Here is a 20,951-nt window from a genome sequence, read left to right as displayed (position 1 = left end):
TAGTTGACCCAGGTGCACTGTTTTCCTGGCTCTCTTTTAGAATGAAAGCCCTGTCCCCATACAACCCCATAAAACTGATCTCCTTCTGCCCCTTCCATCTGATTGCCTACGATGAATTTCCTAGCTGCACAGGGCTCTGGTTAAAAGAGGAAAAGGTGCCACTTGCTGATCACTAACATTTGGAGCTGCAAAGTGAGTACTGTTACCACTTTACAGAGGAGAAAACTGAGCCTCAGTGTAGGAAAGTGACTGACTCGAGGCCAGCAAAAAGACATGCGTGGCTCTGAATCCAGTACCTTTCACCACATTATAGAGGAATGAATCATTTTTACCCTATCTAAATGTCACATTCTCAGACAGGGATTGCTCTACTTTTTAAAATATTCTTAAATAGTTTATTTCCTATTGCCATTAATTTGATATCACAACATTCCACAAAGGTTTTGCTTTGATGACTTTCTTCTCTACCAGTTGCTGGATTGGAGGTCAAAGAACCTACCTTTACTATTTCCATATCCCCAGAGCTTAGAATAGGTCCTAAGCAAGTACATGAATGAATAGAACTGCAGAGTGCACACACACACACATGCGCGCGCGCACACACACACACACACACACACACACAGGAAACTACTAAGCCCTATAAATGAGATGTACAGGTAATGCCTGCATGGGAAAACTAGACCAAACTAGACTGAACAATTTTCATTCAACTGTTAAATCAATGTTGTCTGTATGGGTCCTTTTGGGATCAAGTGGCCCTTTCAGAAGAGAGTGAATAAGCAGTTCAGACCCGTTCAATCTAGAAATGTTGATGCACTAATTGTGCCTCACAGGAAGCCCTAGGTTACTCTGAAAGGATTCCTTTCAAAGAAAAGTCTTCTGACTGGATTGATCCAAAACCTCAACTTCTAATTCATTCTGGTTGTTTCCAGGAGTGAAAATCTGCATTTCCAAGTGTCTCCTGACTAGCAATTGAAAGAAATTAAACAAAAATCAGCAAAACCTCCAACTTCCAGACTGGAAATCTATGATAAAGGTATCAATGGCAATAAATGACATGCTTTTTACATGTTGAATGCCATCTCTATGTTTCTGAAATTTGTACCATGTACCATGAGAATGAGTTTTACTGTTGAGCTTGACATAAATAAATTAAACTTTTCAAAAACACTCCCATCTCTAGTGCACTGACCTGGTTGACATCAACAGGCATCGTCCCATGCTGTGATACAGTCACCCACAGAGAGTGTTAAGGGTGCAGAAGGAAGGAACAAGAGATCTTCTTAATGGGCGAAAAGCCTTGCTCAGTTATGTGTGCCTCTGAAGTAGAAAGACTGCTGGACCTGCCCTTACCACTATAAGCAGCAGAGGAAGAAGCTCTGAGACTGACAGTCCGAAGATGAGTAGGGGCAAGAGGAAGCAGGCAAAGCCCAAAGCAGAGACAGGCTATCATCTTGACTGCTGTGTAGAGTTCCTTGCCCATCCAATTTGGGAACAGAAAATTCTCTAATTTATTCCTCACAGTGGTAATTGTCATACCTTCACTTTTATTTTGGTAAGGGTTAGTCAACAATGGCTCCCATATTAAAAATTTTAAAGGTTGAAAAAAGATCAAAAGAAGGATGTTTTATAGATGAGAAAACTATGAAATTTAAATTTTTGTGCTCATATAATAAGATTTTATTGGAACATAGTCACAATATTTTTTAACCTATCTATATCTATCTATCTATCTATTAGTTAATAATAGTTTTGGCTATTTTCCAGTGAGGGCAGAGTTGAGTGGCTCTTTTGCTTTTTGCAGACTTCTTGACTATGTTAGTTTAATGAACTGGAGTGTACATTACATGTTGTTAGTTTGGGATGGGGAATGAGGGAATATTTTGGTTGTGATATAAATATTCTCACCTTATGACCATCAATTCAAATTTTAGAAGTCCTCTCAGTAATAAACATTATGATATTTCTCTTATTATTTTTCACTTTTCAAAATAAGTATTTTTTGTAAATCTGTTCTCTTTTGTCATTAAGCCACTGGGGAGACAGTTATGTATGAATTAAGTAATTCTCTTTTAAGCCAAGATATACAAACCACCATATTTATAGGATACCTTTTTTTTAGTACTGGGGATTGGACTCGGGTAAGCGCCCAGCCACTTTAGCCATGTTCCCAGTCGCCATGTATGTACTATGTGATATTCAAACCAGGTTAAATATATGTAAGTCCTCAAATATTTATCATTTATCTGTGGTGAAAACTTTCAAACTCCTTTCTGGTAGCTTTCTGAAATGTACATTATGTTATGTATTCTTACTCACGTGTGCAACAGTGCACCAGAGCACCTTGCTCCTACCTCACTGTAACCACCCATTAATCAACCTTCCTCATCTCTCCCTCCTTCATGCTCTCCCTGCTCCCTGGTTGACACCATACTTCTATGAGAATAATTTCTTTATGCTCTACATATGAGCAAAATCATGTCGTATTTGTCTTTCTGTGTCTGCATACATTAACTGTTTCATAGCACATAGTTTAAATTAAGAGCGCTGGACAAGAGGAAACGAGTAACTATCTTTTAAGACTCATCCAGTTCTATCTATTTTTTTCTTTTTTTATTATATTAATATGTGTATACAATGTTTGGGTCATTTCTTCCTCCCCCACCGTGGCTCCCTTCCTTACCCTCCCTTACCCCCCCAACCCCTCGCTACCAGGCAGAAACTGTTTTGCCTTTGTCTCTAGTTTTGTTCAAGAGAGAGTATAAGCAATAATAGGAAGGACCAAGGGTTTTTGCTAGTTGAGATAAGGATCAGTTCTATCTATTTCTAAAATATCTTCAGGATCTCTTCTGCTCATTAAAAAAAATACGGTAACCTAATTTTTGAAGGTGAGGGGCAGAATGGTAGACGGGTCAGCAATGCCTCTCTAGACTTTACTTGGTAACCACAGGCAATGGTTCCATGCAATGATGCAGCCCTATTCCTCCTCCAGCTCCTTCAAACACAATGTGTTAAAATAGCCACTGTGAACCACAATGAGGTAACTTATTCTACTGAATCTGGGAGAGGGTTTGGGAAAAAAAAAAATCACAGAATCAGAGTTCAGATGTCTGAAATCCTTTCTGAGATGGATATTTTAAAGGGAGAGGGTAGAGAAAGTGACTGGCAGCAAGGATTTGTCTGAACAGTGCAAAATTGAAGAACAGCCTGTGAGGTGTGGTCAAGTACAGTACAGAACAGACTTGGAAATACAAGAGGCAGGTACTCCCTCTTCCTTCTAAAAACCAATGAAACAGACACACAAGCTCATAGGAGGGTTAGGTACAAAGCTTGCACGCCTTCTCCAGAAGAGGGAAAGGGGAAAGCATATCAAAAAAGAGCAAATTTCATTATCTGAGTCATAAATGACTTTCCCTGGCAGTTTTCCTCATAAAATATATAGTTTCGTTATTACTATCTAAAACCCAAAAATCTTAAGCATAATACTTATTGTCCCTACTGCCTCATTCATAAAACTGGAATTTAAGCATGATTCTTCTATTAAAAAGATAGGAGGAAAAACAAAAAGATGACCAAACCTCTCTTCAAAATTAGAGGCTGACTGGTTGGGCACTAGGGGAGAGAGCCCCTTAGGCAAGGAACTGACTTCTGCCCTCATTCAAAAGAGACCTGGCTATTGACTGTACCCACCCAGAATCCAGCATTTCATTAAAAAAAAAAATCAGTAAGTCATTAAATGTTCTCTTTGGACTAGTCAAGTTTTAGAAATGGGTAAAAACAGTTTTTAGTAACAACTGCATTTGTTTTTCATATATAATGTTTATGCTGATGCTTTGAAAGAATTTAAGTGGTACAATCTTATGAACACATTAAGATAACCAGAATTAACTTCACTATGGGAGTAAAAAACTAATTAAAATGATAAGTTTGTAAGCTATTTAAAAGTATATAATAAAGAATAGAATCTTCCATGTCTGTCTGCTTTCCTTTAAAAACCTGCTAGAGAACAGAAGGTTAAATTTAATTTTTAAAAGTTAGTGGAAGGGACTGAATGGAAGGTGAACTTTCCATGAAAATATTCCTATGGAAAGAGTTGGCTTGAACAATAAAAGGAGACAGGCACTTCTCAGGACCAGGCTGCTACTACAAACAGGCTTTGTACAGGGATGAACACTGGTGTAGTAAATAGGAGTTCCATGAAGTTATTTAGGAATAGTCAGTTTTCCTTGAATTCATTTGAGTTAGAATTCTGCAACTGTGTTATTCTAAACTGTGCTTTCTGGAAATAATCTGAAAATAAAAGTAGCATGTCTACCTTCTTTGCTCCTTTGTCCAATCCATATATATATATACAGTACATTTGCCCTTTCAGCAAAATCTTAGGAAATGTACTTAATATTTCACAAAATAATGTGAAATTTTGACTTCAATATGATATCATCAACTATGCTTTCTTAAATTAATCCTGTGAAATAGTGAAAATACAGAAAAAGGCATAGTATTTTTTTTAGGAATAGGTCTTGGTATGTGATTTTTATTTAGAAACATGCAAATTTTTAATGTGTAAGTGTAAGAAAAATCAAGGCTGGAGGTAAGGCTTAAGCACTGAGTGCCTGCCTCTCAAGCACGAAGCCCTGATTTGTAACCCTGGTATCACCACCCCCCCCAAAAAAGAAAAATTAATTATTTGGGCACAGTTGTTCTTATCTATAATCCCAGCTATCTGGGAGGTGGAGATCTAAGGCAAAAAATTTCACAAGATCCCTCCTTAACCAATAAAAAAGCTGGGCATGTGCAAGCGCCTGTCATCTCAGCTACCAGTGAGTGCAAGTAGAAGGATCACACAAATGTGAGACCCCTTTTGAAAATATCTACAGCAAAAAAAAAAAAAAAAAAAAAGAAAGAAAGAAAAAGAAAATTGGTGCCTAGCCACGTGACACCACACACTCTATGGGATGCAGTAACTGTTAGGTTTTCAGTTCTGCAGTGATTCTCTCCGTGTCCCATGACAAATTCTTTAGTGCTTCAGTAGCAGTTTCTGATCATTGTCACCACACTCTTAAAAAAGAAACTAAAAAATAAAACAACCCCTCCCCCCAAAGGGGTTGGATACTCCACTTTTTGTTCTCACAATCATTACCCCACGTTTGGAGTTCACATTAAATACGAATTTATCTGCTCATGCAGCAGCTTTTATGAGACAGAGTATTCACATATTCAATTAGAACAAGTGTCTTGAGACACTAATTAATTAAGTTCCTGGGAAAATAAAAAACTCCCATTACAGTTTTTTCTTGAAACAGTCAACACAAACTGGTTTACTATGAGAAGGCTGTCTCCACTTTGGTTAAAGAAAAGGATTAAGAGCTGCTCAACACATTTTCGTGACATTTATCCAGCAGAAGGCATAATCAAGTCTAAAGAAAACACCAGGTATTGAATGGATTCCCAAAACTCACCAAACAAAAATAACTTTTTCAGGGGCCTCCCATTTCACCATGTGAACCTGAAAGGTGACTGTGTAGGGAGACAAAAGGCAGGCACCTTTTCATATTAAAGTGATGTGTGAGCAACACATGGGGAGGAATGTTCACTTTCAGAAGGCCCCTGCTATACAAAACACCAAGGTTCTCATCTGCTTCTCTCTGTTACTTTCTCAAGCAACTGAAAAGGAATACCTTTTGCAACAGGAAGCATAGGTACTTTCTTAGGTTCAGAAGTGCATTTCTGAAATGTGTCCCTGTTTAACTTTTATAAAGTTACAGGACCCAGACACTGACAAATGAGCTTCATTACATTCAAGGCTCAACACATTTGCTGTGACAATCTGTTTCACTTGAGGAATGGTATTTGCATATGAGGGGAAAAAAACCCCAGCTAGAATCAAGATTCCTATCTTGTCTTCTGGTATCTGTTACATTAGTTCATGAAAGTTCACAGAATTCTAGATCTGGGAGGAAATTAGGTACTTTCAAGATGAGGAAATAGAAACCTTGAGACCATGAAAGAGCTGAGATTACAAAGGCTACAAAGGCCCCTGGCGGGAGTCATAAGGTATAGACCAGGTTACCTTCCCTCTTCATGAGTTAAGGTAGCATAAACTACCTGGAGCTTTAAAATTCAGCAGAATGAATAGCTCAGTCACCATCTGCAACTGGATCCTAGGCAGGAGTGCTGAACTTAAAATGCAGTTTCTGAAATGGGTATACTACCTATTCCTGCAGCACTGCTGTGAAACTCAAAAATACACATGTCACGTAACTGGCAAATACTAGGTGCTCAATAAAGAGACTTTCATTTTATAATTATGAAAGCCAAGATTTTTGTATTTTTGCAAAGACATGTTAAAAATAGATCCTGCTTTTTTTTTAAGGAGTGGATAAAGGTTTTCAGGTAAATATCCTGCTTCTGACTTTAAAAACATTTTAGGTAGATATATATATAGGTATATATATATCTATATATCTATATCTAGATCTATATCTAGTATATGCCAACCTGAGCAATGTATTCTATAGACATTTGGTCTAGTTGGTCTTGTTGATCCAACCAATCAATATGTTAGTCTTTACTCTCCTGAATTGTCTGGATGGAATTAACTGATTTTTCATTATTTGTAGATGAGGCCCAGTGGCTCCCCTGTCTCTTCCTATGCAGTTCTATAATGGATCTCTCTGATAAAAACAGTATTTGCTAAAACATCAAACACCTTCTACACACCATACTTTGCTCTAAGAGCTTTAGGATGTTAACTCATTTAGGTTTAACGTCTGCCTGGTGAACCAGTTGCAATAACTAGCTTTTCTTCACCCTGTCACCCAGTTAGCATGTGATTGAACCACTACTGATACTGCTTTCAACATTTTAAATTACAGCTTTAATAAACTAGGCATTCGGTTAGAACTGGACAAGCAGACTGAGAACCTGAGTTACAACTTATAGAACAGACAATATGGTTGTTAACACAGAAATAAAATATAAAGGAATGAAAATATCCCACAATAAAAAGTACTTCTACTGAAAGCAGAAGCTCAGGGTCAAAGGACATTATTTTGTTTGGCTGCTCTGAGTTTATATTTCTAAGCAGTGACAACGTGTATTTTCCTATGTGTCTGGTTACTTTTCTTCAGTTTCTTTCACAGAGACGTCTTCCTTTCCCTGTCACATAAATGTTTCTCAAGATGTTGAGTTTCTCTTCTCACCTGCACAGGTTCCCCTTGGTTCTCACAGCTTCTACCACAACTTACAAAGGGAAGACTTCTAAGTCTCCACACCTCAGTCTCTCTCCTAAGTACCAGAGAAGGTACAGGACATTGACAATGGTTGGTCTGAAAGTAATGTCAGCACAACCAAAAATGTAGTCAGTATCCACCACTTAAATTATTGCTTGGCCAGGAGGAAGTAATCTAGTTTACTGGGTACTAAGTCACCCATCTCTCTGCTTGGAGACATTTCTTGGATTCTTCCATCTACACGTAGGACTGGGCATTACGTCATTGCCAGCTCTGCCCTCCAAATGCCTATCCAGCAGTCCTCTCCAGTTTATCCCCACAGGGGTGCTCCCCTCTTTTTAGGCTCTTGCCATCTTTCTCCGGGACCAGCTACTGCTTTTGCTTCTCTGTATTATGCCCTACCCCTTTTTGTTTATTGTTTGCTCTAATACTGAAGGAAAACTTGTTTTGTTATGACACAGGGTTTTCACTACGTAGTCCAGGCTATCCTTAAACTCTAGATTCTCCTGCTTCAATAGCCAAGTGCTGGGATGAAAGGTGTGTCACACCATGCCCAACTCCTTGAAAGAAACCCTTTTTGGTTCCACAGTACCCTGGTACAACTGTATCAAAATGCTCATCACATCCCACACAGATGGAAGGTTTCCTGTCTACCCACCTGCTCAGCAAGCGGTACTGAGACTGGCTTCTAACCCTCTTCTTCATCACTGAATCCCCAGGGCCTAACAGTGCTCTGTGCTAATAAATTCTTGTTGATTGAATGGAAACCGCTGTAATTCAAATACTTACTTTTCCTTTAAAAATAAAACATACACATAGTAGTCAACAAAAAGTAATCTACTTTGTGAGACAGAGCAAATTGCTCACATTCTATTTATTCTAAGATCTTTTCTAATTTAATGAATTACATTTTTGAAAAGAAAAATACATTCGGAAGGTTTCACTTAAAACTGGTGCCATATACAGGTAACCTGATATGTAATTTAGCCTTGTATTTTGTTTTTCAGAAGAAGATAATTTTAATTCTGTGTGTGTGTGTACGTATGTGTGTGTGCGTGTGCGTACGTGTGTGTGCATGTAGGTGTGTGTGTATGTGTGTGTGTATGTGTGTGTGTGTGTGTGTGTGTGTGTGTTGCTAGGGACTGAACCCAGAGCCTTGATAGGTAAGGGTTCTACTACAGAGCTACATACAGTCATTTATTTTAATTTTTAAGACAATAAATTTATTTTATATTTCTTTTTATTCTTAGCTATGAAGAATCTTAATTGAATTAATTTGAGCATTATGAATACAACATGTTTTATATTCCTCAAGGGTGAATATATATTCTTCCAACACAGTTCCTTATCTTTAGTAATTTCATTTTTAAAAACTGATCCAAAAGCAAACGAAGATCCCATTGTAATTTTAATTTCTCACGGTTCATTGATCATTTATGGGCTAACATAAACAGAATTAAAAAACAAAACTTTTTTTAGTAATATATTTATTTAACTGTATTAATGTATTAAAAATTGGTGGGTTGTTTTAGAAACCTTTACTAAGTGTATGGAAAAAGATCAATTTATTTTTTAAATCAGTTCAGTAAGGTAAATGTTGTATAACAAAATTGAATCAAATATGTACAGCACAGGTACCTACGCTGAGATCATTCTGCATCTATTTTATGCGTTTCTAATCAGTAACTCTCTGAAAGGCTGAGAACCCCCTCCCTGATAATGAAAAGAAGTACAATACTTATAAGACCTTCATAGCATGCTATTACTATTCTAGACTGAAGATACATGGAAGAGTTTTCTTGTTTGTGGTAGTACTAAATAATGTGTTAGCTTGTCTACGAAGGAGATACTCCCACATCCTCCCAGGCGCGACCAATTCTCTGTGTGGCTGTGGCAACTTGCACAGATTCAGATCCCTCCTGCTTTTCCTACTGTGCCTTCCATGGGGGAGACTGCCTGTGGAGCTGTCTCCCCCACTACAGTGAGGGCTACTTTCTGTCTTCATCTTTATAGTGCACTCATTAGTATGCAAGGTGCTATGCGCCAAGCAAGCACTGAAGAATTGCCTATTTAATTTTACTTAAGGCTGAATGCTTCTGGTCTGGGTCTTTTCATTGTTTTTCTTTTCTTTTTGTGGTACTGGGGTTTGAACTCATGGCTTTGTACTTGCTAGGCAGGTGTTCTATCACTCGAGCCACTCCACCAGCCCTTTCACTGGTTTTCTAATAAGTAAAATTATAGTAGACTAGTGAAGAAGACCAGTTGACCTTCATGAAAGGCCTCAAAGACCATTAAACTCTCTTGCTATCTTTAATGCACCTGATGGACAAGGCTAACTAGGCGGGTACGTGGTGGAGACAGGGGTAAGAATAGGCTGTATGAAGAGGTGAGGCAGGCAGGTTAAGGTTACTAGCAAACCTGTCTGAGACCAGGTGTAATGACAACAGCACAGGTCCTAGAGAAACCAGGGCTGCAATCCCAGCTCTACAGCTTTTTCAGCACCTGATCATGGACAGGTGCTCTAACTCTGCTCCTTTCTAGGGATTTACATAGGCAATGAAAGTGTGTAAATCACTTGCGGAGCTGAGCTCCATGCATGGAACACTGTAGGTTGTTAGGAAATATCAGTTCCCTCTGGCTGTGGTCTGTCTCTCTGTTAATAGCATTCCTTACCACACACACTGGGAGTCCTCAGTCTTCCTCCCCTTTCCTCATGATCAGCAGCCATGGCTATTGTCCTTATTGCTTCCATGTTTTCCACATACCCTTCCTTTTTGCCATCCAACAGTGGCAACAGGGACTGTAACCTGCAGAGTGTTCTGGAGATTACTCACTCAGGGTGGAGGGATGGGTGCTGGTACTACTGCATGCTTGCCCTCTGTTATGTTCACCTGCGTGAACAGTCTTATCTGCCATCCATGTGGACAAGCTCTCGAAGACTGGGCTTTGCCTCTTTCTGCCTTTTTGAAAAAACAACTTCTACAGTGACATAGAAAATGCTTAATAAATAGTTCAGTTAGATTTGTTTATGAATGTTCCCTTTCAAATGGAAGACTGCAATGCTTTAGTAAGAATTCAAAATACATTCCTTAAAAGATTGTTTATTCTAATAGTGACAAAAAAGGCTGACTAAACAAGAGTTAGCTTTACCCAAAACATCTGTATTGTATAAATCCTAAATTTAGTAGATTCCAAGTAAAGGGATTATATAGTTCCAGCTCACTGAGTATATACTAAATTACCCAGACATGTTTTTTGCTGTGAGCCTATTGTTCACAATAACATGTATCAATACCTATATCTATGCACATTAGTTTAAATTCAACAGATAACCACTGACTCCCTATATAATGTGTTAGTCACTATATTTACTTGGGCTATAAAACTTGGAACCCATGCAATAATTATATAATGAGACTTGGTATATCTGTGTTCTAAGTTATAAAAGAAAACCTAAATTCATATAGGTTCTCTAGGATCACCAGTTAGGCCAAAGACAGGATAAAACTTTGTTTCCTGGCTTCAAATTTACTAATATTTCTATCATATTTTCTTATTTCTCAGCACCTACTTATTGCTGCAGTCTACTTATTGCTGTGTCCCCTCCAAAACTCTTGTTGAAATTTATTATAAGAAATAAAGAGATGAGAAAAGGTGGGACCCTCAGATGGCCAAAGCTGAGCCCTCATGAAGGGTTAATCCATTCATGTGATTTATGGATTAATGGGTTAATGGATCAATGAACTATCTCTAAAAGGGGGCTGCACAGAATCCAGTATGGCCAGGTCTCTCACTCCCTCCCTGCCTCCTGCATTGCTCCAGCCATCTGGGGACTCTGTCAACAAGGGCAAGAAGGCCATCACCAGATGAGACCCTTCAAACTTAGACTACAACTGAACCAAAATAAACCCATTCTCTTTTCCTTAAAACTTAGCCAGTCTGTGGTACTATGTTATCAACAATAGAAAATGGACTGAGGCAATTATATAGTTCTTATGTTTTTAACTGTTTGGTTAGGACTTACACACAGTAGAGGGGATTTTTCTCTGAAAAATGTCAGTTTGCTCTTAAACCATGGATATCGTGGCATCACTAGGGTTATGCTTTATCTAACAACAAATCTAGGTGAGGGGTCTAAAATTGAGCTTTATTTAATTAATGACACCACTATGAAGGCATGAGTGGCTCCCAACTTAGCTAGAGGAAAGATACAGCAGCCACAAGCACCTGTGAACCAAAGGCCACCAAGATGTAAACTGTCACAAAACCCAAGGTACTCTATATAGGAATCTCCTCAAACCACACTATCATCCAGTAAACAAAGTTGTCAGGTTAACAGCAAGAAATGCATGAAAAGCAGCAAGAACTGATGAAATGAGAACAAAGTAAAAAATCACAGAATTGGCAGGCAGTTAGGATTAATGTGTGGAGAAGTGGGTATATTTATGTGTATGTGTACTTTAAATATATAATGAAATGTAATTAATATAGAATAAATAATGATAGCACTTGACATTACTCACAAAGGCTTCATTCATTAAGGGAAGTGTTAGTAAACAATGTGTAGTTTCCTTCATTTGTAAAGAAACTGTCTAATTAGAATTGGTTAATACTTCTAAGCATCCACATCGGTAAACTTTACGTGAAAATTCTCACGTGAATAATTTTTGATGAAGCTGGGTACATAAGAAATGTGACCATGAGAAGTGTCTACTAATGATTAAGATTTAGAAGTATATAGTTTTCAAATGAATTAACGTGAATATTAAACAAGATTAGCTCTTGAGCTTGAGTTAATAATGGGTAAGATATCAATTTGGGCTATAAAACATTTGCACATTCATTTGAAAGGAAATATTTTTACATGGTGCAATTACTTAAAAAAAATTCTGTTATTACTATTCCAGGAACAGGGGTGGGGTGGGGAGGGAGAGTAAAGGAGAGCTATGGGGGGATGAATTCAAATATGATGTATTTGATACATTGTAGGAACTTCTGTGAAGGCCACAGTGTACCCCCAACACAATAAAGGGAAAAAATCTGGTTTTAAATTTAACTTTGTCTTTTTATTCATTTTTAAGTTGTAACACTCTACATAACACTCGTAGTCATGTTCCATTTTAATATTATACATCCTATAAAATCTGGTTTCCTCTCTTCAGTCCCCACAGCTGGGTCTCGTGCTCCATCTAGTGGCTGTAGGAATCACTAACGCCTCAGTGTTATTTACTTGTATTGGATTTTAGAAAATTATAGCACTTATTTTTCAGGAAACAGTGAGAATGCTAAACAATCCCCCAATTTTTCTAAAATGCAGATTTGAATGATTATATTAATTTAAATATCCTGCATATTCACTTAAATATACTGTGCACTGTGTCATGTACAGTAGGAGACACTCAATTTAGACCAGTGAGTATGACAAAAATGTGCTATTACTGATGAGATATATTCTCCTCTTTTCCAATGTGTCTTAAGCAATTTAGCATTGGCAGGTGTTTTAGCAGGACAGTAAAAGGGTTTCAAAATACTTGGCCATATCTTCATGTTATTTTCAAAATTGCACATTAACAAAAATACATTCAATTATTTTTACATACAAAAACATTCCTCAGGATTTCCTTTTTACTCTAAATTCCTTGCTAATATCTAAAAATGTTCCTCTCTTATATTCTGAAAAATACGTTTAATTTATTAAGTCTTAAGTAAACAGACAACTGGTCAGGTACTAATAAATCACAGAAAGATCAAGTATTAAAGGCAAAATGAGTGTGACATTCTAAAGAGAGTTTCTCTTTGTTGCTTGCTCCCCTCCCATAGCGTGCGTGGCTTTCATAAGTCATCTGGTATAATCCCGAACTCCACATTAATTATTATTGGTCACACACAAGTGACTTACTCACTATGCCTGAAGCAAAGGTAAGGCTAAGAAGATATTTATTAAAAGCATGCAATCCAACCTGAATTTCTATAGAACCTGTGTTGATTTTATTTTGAACATGAAGTTAGGAAACCTTGCATATAATTATGAAGTAGAAGCCAGAATGGCTCACTCTGAACCAGTTACAGAAAATAAACCAAATTTCATTCGTGGTTTCTACTGAAAAATAAGGGTATTTGAGCCAGCCACGGTGGTACATACCTACCTATAGTCACAACACTTGGGAGTTTGAGGCAGCTTGGGTTACAGAGAGAGTTCAAGGCCAGCCTGGGCTATATATCAAGACCTTTTCTTAAAACAACAACAGTAACAACAACAAATGTTATTTGACTGATAGTTCAGCACACTATGCCTGCACAGAACAGAATCATTTCTTGGCTTCTCAAGAGAATTGGTTCCCATGCCAAGGGTGTAGCATTTACACATAACCAACACACATCTCCTTATATACTTCAGATCACCTCTAGATTACTTGTAATACCTAAGACATGCTACACAAATAGGTTTTACACAACATTGCTACAAAATACTGTTAAGAAAAAGTCCATGTACGTTTAGTACAGATGGAACTTTTCGTTTTTAATATACTTAACCCAAGAGAAATTGAATCCATCCAGGTGGAAAAGGCTCAGATACTGAGGGCCAACTGTAACTATCGCTCTGCTAAGTGAATGAATGCGCTTGGCACATTTTGGTTTTGACCTAGAATTTAACAAGGGCATTTTGATGTGGCTGTGAAATAGACGAGTATGGGCCCGAGGAAGGACAATTAGGTGGGTTCTTAGCTATTAGTTAAAGAATCAACACCCACCTGGGTGGAGAGCTCTAAGATCAGGTCTGCGGGTACTTCCCTCAAATCCATAGGCTGGATTGGAGGACGGAAAAGCTGAAGGAGAGAGCTAACATACACAACTCAAGACGGGCCGAGAGAGGTTTCAGAATATTTCAGTTTATTAAAATAACGGGTCCGAATCAATACAGTGGGTATAGAGTAATTATTTCCCAGAATGGAAAAGCTTCATGCAAACCTCAGGATGATGATCTGTCCTGTGCCTCTAGTCAGTGCCTACACACTGCTTCCAAGGGAAGCCACGTTTGAGAGACAGCTCCAACAACAATACAACATTGCATGTTTAGGTCTGAAAGAAATCAGACATAGGTACAAAGGATAAGCTAGGTCTAGTTGGCAGCAGTTCTTGATTTAGATGGCAGAAGGAAGCAGAAGACTTAACCTTATTTTTAAGTCCATGAACAATGTGTGGTATGGAAACTAAAAGACAGCAATAAGCAGGAGTGTATCTAGAAAGCAGTGCTGAGAGAACTGGCAGTGTCTGCTTTGGAGAAATGAAGAAGGCCGTGGTTCAGGAAAGTGTTAAGAATTATGCTAGGGCCAGCGACTGAGGTCCTATCCTCAATCAGACCATCAGCACCATCAGAGATGATTACACATTCTAAGAGACCAGGCTTTGCCCTGGAATTTCACCCAACTTGTCTTGCAGAAGAAGAAGCTGTTAGGTGAAGTGTGTAATGAGGGGCAGGAAAACTAATGAAGTAGGAACAATGCTCAAAGTGTCACATGCCACACGTGTACAAAGACATTCTATCAGCTGCAGCCACCAGGTTGCTGTAAGGATCAAGTGCGAGAAAATATGTGGAAGTGTCCAGAATGCTGGTAGCAGTGACTTACTCCTTGTGAGATGACAGGTAAGGGGCTCCTCTAATTAGAAACATGCTACACTCTGACATATAAAGTCCAAGTGATCTTCAATGTCTATGGCTTCATTTTATTAATAAGCCAAGCTCATTAATTTAGCTTTGGATTTCAAGGTTCATACTGTTTTGAAACTTGGTACATAAATGACATCTCTTCTCCTATCATGCTATATGTTAAAATCTGTAAGACATGATCCTATAATACACAGAGTTAAATCCTTTAATAGTACTTGATTAAAAAACCTACCTCTCTTTCACAGTGTAACACTTGGACAAGTGAAACAGAGATGTTTGTGTGAAAATGAGGCAAATGTGTACTCTAGAAAGCTTAAGAGAATAGGAATAACTCAAAATATGTCATGAGGACTGAAGATAGATAATTTTTAAAAACAGAAATGATCCCTTAATATAAGAAGTTAGTAGTATGGCCTGACTACACTGCCTGCTCTGATTTGTGCTCACAATCTACTCTTAGGATGGGAGTAGATTAAAACTCATTCTTTGCCCTAGTGATAAAGACGTTGATTTAAGAGAAGTGGCTGGAGATGTAGCTCTGGGGATGTGCCAGAGCACTTGTAAAGCATGCAAAAAATCCTCAGTTTGATCCCCAGCACTGAAAAAAAAGTTTTAAATAAGTAAATAAACAAATACAAATAAAAACAGTGTCTAAGAAACAGATGGAAACCTCTTGTGGGTGAGCTCAGAATCAATGGATAGGGAAGAATCTGGAATTAAGTAGCAAAGAGTTGGGAGAAGAGAGAAATCAAGAAAGAGTCAATTTGAAAAAGGTTTTGAATCCATCATCTTAGAAATATTGAAAGTATATTAGATGACTAAAGCAAACCCCAGATTCTGTCATTTTTTTTTTTTTTTGTAACTTTGGGAGAGTCTGCTATGTCATAACTTCACTGCAAACCAATGACATCCAGCTTCAAGGTTTGGAGTCATGAACGTGTAATGTAGCCTTGGAAACAGTCTTCCATAATAACATGGCTGAAAAAATGGAAAAGAAGTCTGGTGGAAATCATTTTGCTATGTAAGTTGGGAAGTGGTTTACATCACAGGGTTATTTTGATATGTTTGAGATGGGAATACACAGCTGCAGGAGAACCTATTACACTTGAAGCTCCCCATGAGACACAGATGTTAAAGTCTGGTCCCCATCAATGGGGGGCACTGGACTGGGCTTGCTTATTTTGTGGCATGTTTTACCAAGAAAGTGTGTGAATGTACTTCCCTGTTCTAGCCACTTCTTTGTGCACCACTCAGTTCAGTGACTAGTCATTTTTCCTAGGAAAGGCAGTGTGCTTGTGGGCCCTTCTCTCACATTCCTTTTTTTGCCAGTGCCTCCCTCTGGCACTCAGTAGGACCCAGAAGCCTGGGAAGCCAAGGGGTGCCTGCTGATGAAGGTAGACGGATGGGTTGGACAGTAGCCAAGTGATGGCTTATCAGCTCACTTCCTAGACAGGTAGGTGAGTAGAGGGATGAGTGGGGGATGGTGGCAAAGTCAGTCAGTCACTTGTGGTCTCACTCTTTTTTTCTCTGTAAGCTGTAAATACTAAAAGTCCTCTCCCTATATCAAAAAAACTAACAAAAACCAAACCACTGAGAATCATATAGAATTATGTGGAAGTGTTTTTAAAACTCCACACAGTACTACGTATATGTCAATTTTGTTTTGAGTTTTTAGTTTGTTTATTTGTTTGTTACTTGGAGGAAGAGAACTGAAAAGAGGGAATATATGACCTACCAGTATTGGCTGGTAAGATTCTAGCTTTAAAAGAGCAGAATCGTTTTATGGAGCTTGTTTAATGTGCCGTGAGGGTAAATTACATAATGATTAAGTGGTGAAGTTGGTTAAGGGGAAGATGACTACACTACTGTGCTCACACCATTTTAAAAGCCCTGTGACACAGAAAACATACTTCATTGGTTTCTAAAGTACACTGAGACTTAGTTTGTTTCAACTAAAAAGAAAATTCAGTGTGGACAGAAGAAAGGAGCTAAATTCAAGATGGATGTATGATGGGTGAGTACAAAATGGCATATTTGTGACTCCAGAGTGGAGCAGGACGCCTCTCTAGCTCCCACTGACCCTCAGGTGAGAAGCCCTGTGGAGCTGTACCTGTGTGTGTCCTCCGATGAGCCTTCAGGTGAGAACTTTTCGTGTACACTTTGTTACATCCCTCAAAATCACATCTGTGGATACGCCGTTTCCTGGAGTCGGGGGATTCAGACCGTCTCTGGCGTCTTGTGCTCTCAATACTAAATGGTGAAATTGAACTGGAAGAAGAAAAAGTGGAGTGAGTTATGTGGTGAGACGTATAGCTCTCTTTTTGTGCTTAGTTTTTGGGGCTCAGACTCCACAGATTACATATCTCATTTTTCTCATCCTGAAAAGTAGACAGCACAACTTCTTTTTGGTAATCCCAGCATCAGAGGCGGAGGCAGAAGGATGTGAATTTGAAGCCAGCCCGGGTTACATAATGAGACCCCATCCCAAAAAAACAAACTGAACCACACCACCACAACAAAGTAAAACTAAAACTAGGTGAAAGCAAAGGTGGGTGAGTAAATCATCCAATTAGAAGAAACCATCCCATGGCAGTAAATTAAAACCTCATAGTTTTGAATTTCTGAATGTCCTTTCTAGAGACTATTTTAGGAAGCCCTGCTATAAGCAAATGACAAAGTGAATACATTTGATAAGTAAGAGGAGGGTCTGAGTTCTACACAATAACATATAAAATCGTGTAAAATCACAATCCACATTTCAAAACAAGTGAGGTCAGGCTGAAAGAAATGACATGAGTACATCAATAACGTGACTCATGACAAGCTATTTCTGTGTAACAAAATTCACCTGACATTTAACTTTCCTGGTTGGTGGTTTCTTGTGGGGGAGAATAAAGTACATTGTCTTTAAAGATTAGCTGTACTACTATTATGAAAAAAAAAGTGTTTTAACTATGAAGTTTGGCCCTGACTTGCAAGTTGTTAATCTTAATGCTCCAGTAGAAAAACAGGATTAGTTTGTAATGTCAGGTAATTGATTAACATGTACCTTTTTCAAACCTTAATCTCCTTTGATTGAGACAGAAAGAAATATGACACATCTTTTCTTACTTATCCATGAAGTTCTTTAAAATTATAGTGAAATGTGATAAACACAGAACCACTCTTATTTCCACCACTACTAATATTTTGACATATTTACTTTCAGTTTTTCCATTTTTTATGCTTTTGAAAATTAGGGTTTTTCTAACAAAAATGTCACTTTTTTTTCTTTTACAAAATCAGAGAACAGGAGAGCAGTGCAGGTCCTCCTGAGGGGATTGGTACCAGTGGGAGGGGGAGGAGGTAGGGAAAGGGTATAGGAGAGTGAGGATGGTGCAAATGTGAACATGTGTATGTAAATGGAAAAATGAAGCCTGTTGAAACTATTCTAGGAATAGGGGAGAGAGGGGCTAAAGGAAAATGATGGACTTTTGTAAATGCAACGATGTACCCCCCACCCAGCACAACAATAAAAAAAAAAGAAAAAATGATAAAAAGTATAATAAACCTGATATAGTGTAAGAACTTTTGTAAATGCCACAAGGTATCCCTAGCACAATAAATTTTTTTTAAAAAATTAGGATTTTTACATTTGTACCTATTATTAACTCTGCTGTATAGATTTATATTTCTAAATTAGAATCCATTTTTATTAATAAATCATCTTTTTAAAAAAACTAAACATCACAGATACAGATAAAGAAACCCTTTGTCTTCCTTTCTTCTGTTCCCAGGGGAATAGCTCTGGCTTCAGTTTTCTTTAGGGTTTTCCAATTCTTTTAGGTTACCTATACATATCTGCTCTCACGGAAATTCATAATATTGCTGTGGGTTTTTAAAAGCCATATATTTAACATCATGTTGTTGACATCATTTTACAAACTTTTACCCCTGCCACCTTTTTTTCACTCAACATCAAGCATTTGAGATTTACCCAAGTGGATCACATGCTGTATTTCATTTACTTGAAGTGCTATTTACTGTAACTTACCAATTTTTACATGCATTTTTCATGCTTTAATATTTCTAATTTTTATTTTATTTTATTTTTTCTTTTATTCATATGTGCATACAATGGTTGGGTCATTTCTCCCCGCTTCCGCCCGCCCCCTCCCTTACCTCTCCCCCCCTACCTTTAATATTTCTAAAACTTGATGTTTCTTGCAATTGATGGCTTGTTGTACTTTAACTAGAATTTTTTTTCTTTATCAGTGGTACTAAAATAACTGCATTTTTGCAACAGAGGACATTTCAACTTAGATCAAGGGTCAGTGACCTTTTTCTGTAAAAGGCTAAATAGCAAGTACTTTGAGGGTCATAAGGTCTTAGGTTGTAACTAATAAACTCTGAAACCCTATCATAAAAGCAGCTATAGACAATGTCTAAACTAAAAAGCACAATTCCAATAAAACTTTATTTACAAAATCAATGGGCTGTATTGCCTTTGAGCTATAGCTGCTGACTCCTGACTTATGAAACATGAGAGTAATTCAAAAACATTCATCCAGAGTTTTTAAACTCCGTTTCTTAAGTGACAGACACATTGACTACTTGTGATGTTGCACAAGTACACCAGTAAACTGTTTCTGAATGTCTCATACCTAAGTCTGTTTTGTGTTTTCAATGTACCTTTTCCTTTTGACAAATCACAGATTAGGTAGCCAAAGCCATTTTTATTCGGTAAGGTCAAACGTAAATGCTGTTTCCCTAACTGTGTTTCAAACTGTTTTATGTAAGATCTACACTGGAGTGAAAGAACAGACGCTATGCATGGCTAAGCCACTTTTTTCAGCCTTGGTATCTATCAGTGTGGATTTGTGGTTTTCCACGTAATTGACTCAGTTGGAGGGACTGGAGTCTATTGTGAGAAGAGTCAAAATAGTGTGACTGGTTTGGCTCATGAAAGAAACCTGACAAGGTACATGCTGGCACTGGATGTGATTCCCATGAACAAGAAAGACTGTGTCATGACAGGGCAACAGAAATTCATTTCCTGGATATTGCAGTCATGAAAATAAACATGGATTTTGGCACTGGGACCTTATGACTTATTGTACTGTATGATGTTTGGCATCTTTTAAAAATAAAAAAATATGATAGGTATTTGTTTCCTTCAAATTAAAACTTAAGTCCATAATCAGAACACTATTTTGTACATTTTTTTATTTCTAGAGCTAATTTTTTAGCCATTAACATGTACAAGTGTATTTGTGTATACCAAGAGAGGTAAAAAATAAATCTGATATCAAACCGATTAACTACTTTAAGGGACCAATGAATCAATGCTGTGGTGCAGTCCATCCACCATTAAATAAACGGCAGGCAAAGAAACACAAGCAAAGGCGTGTTAAGTGGATGGCCTTACTATTCTCTGATTTTTTTTATTCTAAAGCAAAATACCGCTGAACATTACAGAGAATAACCACCTAAAGATAAGTGTCCAATAAAAATAATGTTAAAACACTTAAGTCTGGGCAGTGAGGAACTGTATCCAGGAAAGCTGGCTTTGAAATGACATTCAGTTGCAGAAGTTTACTTGTTAGCTCCCACTTTTAAATGGCAGTGACATCTTCAGAAGATGTGGAGGAATCCTTGTCTAAACTGTGCCTTTCAGGACTATTGACTTCATCTCTTTGTAGAAAGGTGAGAAGGGAAGTGGGACTGAGGTAAAAGAGGACCAGAGATGTGGAAGATTTCAAAGAGCCCAGGAAAAGGAGAGAACAATTTGATACCAAGCAGGAGCACTGGCTTTGGCCCTCAGCATGATTCCAAGTTAACAGGAACAGTAGACGGATGACAATTATGGAGTGGGGGTTTGCTGAGTGAAGGTCATGGGTCAGAGCAGTACCAGGACATAAGGTACTGGTACCAAGTCATTCTGAATCTCTAGAATCTAAGACTTTGTCAGCATTTAAGAAATGTTCACTAAACAGAAAGAATAAATGAATCTAGTCAGGTGTCCCTAAGGTTAATTAATTAATTTCAAATAATCTTTAATTGGTTAA

At 37.9% G+C, this 20,951-nt stretch overlaps 1 protein-coding gene across 9 annotated transcripts in view; it reads right to left on the bottom strand.

Moving 5' to 3' along the window:
- The window catches only part of Klf12 (KLF transcription factor 12), a 580,787-nt gene that overhangs the window by 5,689 nt on the left and 554,147 nt on the right, over window positions 1–20,951 (bottom strand). For all 9 annotated transcript variants that reach the window (XM_074043232.1, XM_074043233.1, XM_020179159.2 and 6 more), the window contains one exon: window positions 17,015–17,172. In XM_074043232.1, the coding sequence (XP_073899333.1) occupies window positions 17,015–17,172 (158 nt within the window). The remainder of the gene's footprint in view (window positions 1–17,014; window positions 17,173–20,951) is intronic.

The sequence above is a fragment of the Castor canadensis genome, chromosome 10, assembly GCF_047511655.1.
Source record: "Castor canadensis chromosome 10, mCasCan1.hap1v2, whole genome shotgun sequence".
NCBI lineage: Eukaryota > Metazoa > Chordata > Mammalia > Rodentia > Castoridae > Castor > Castor canadensis.
This window is presented reverse-complemented; position numbering and strand designations above follow the sequence as displayed.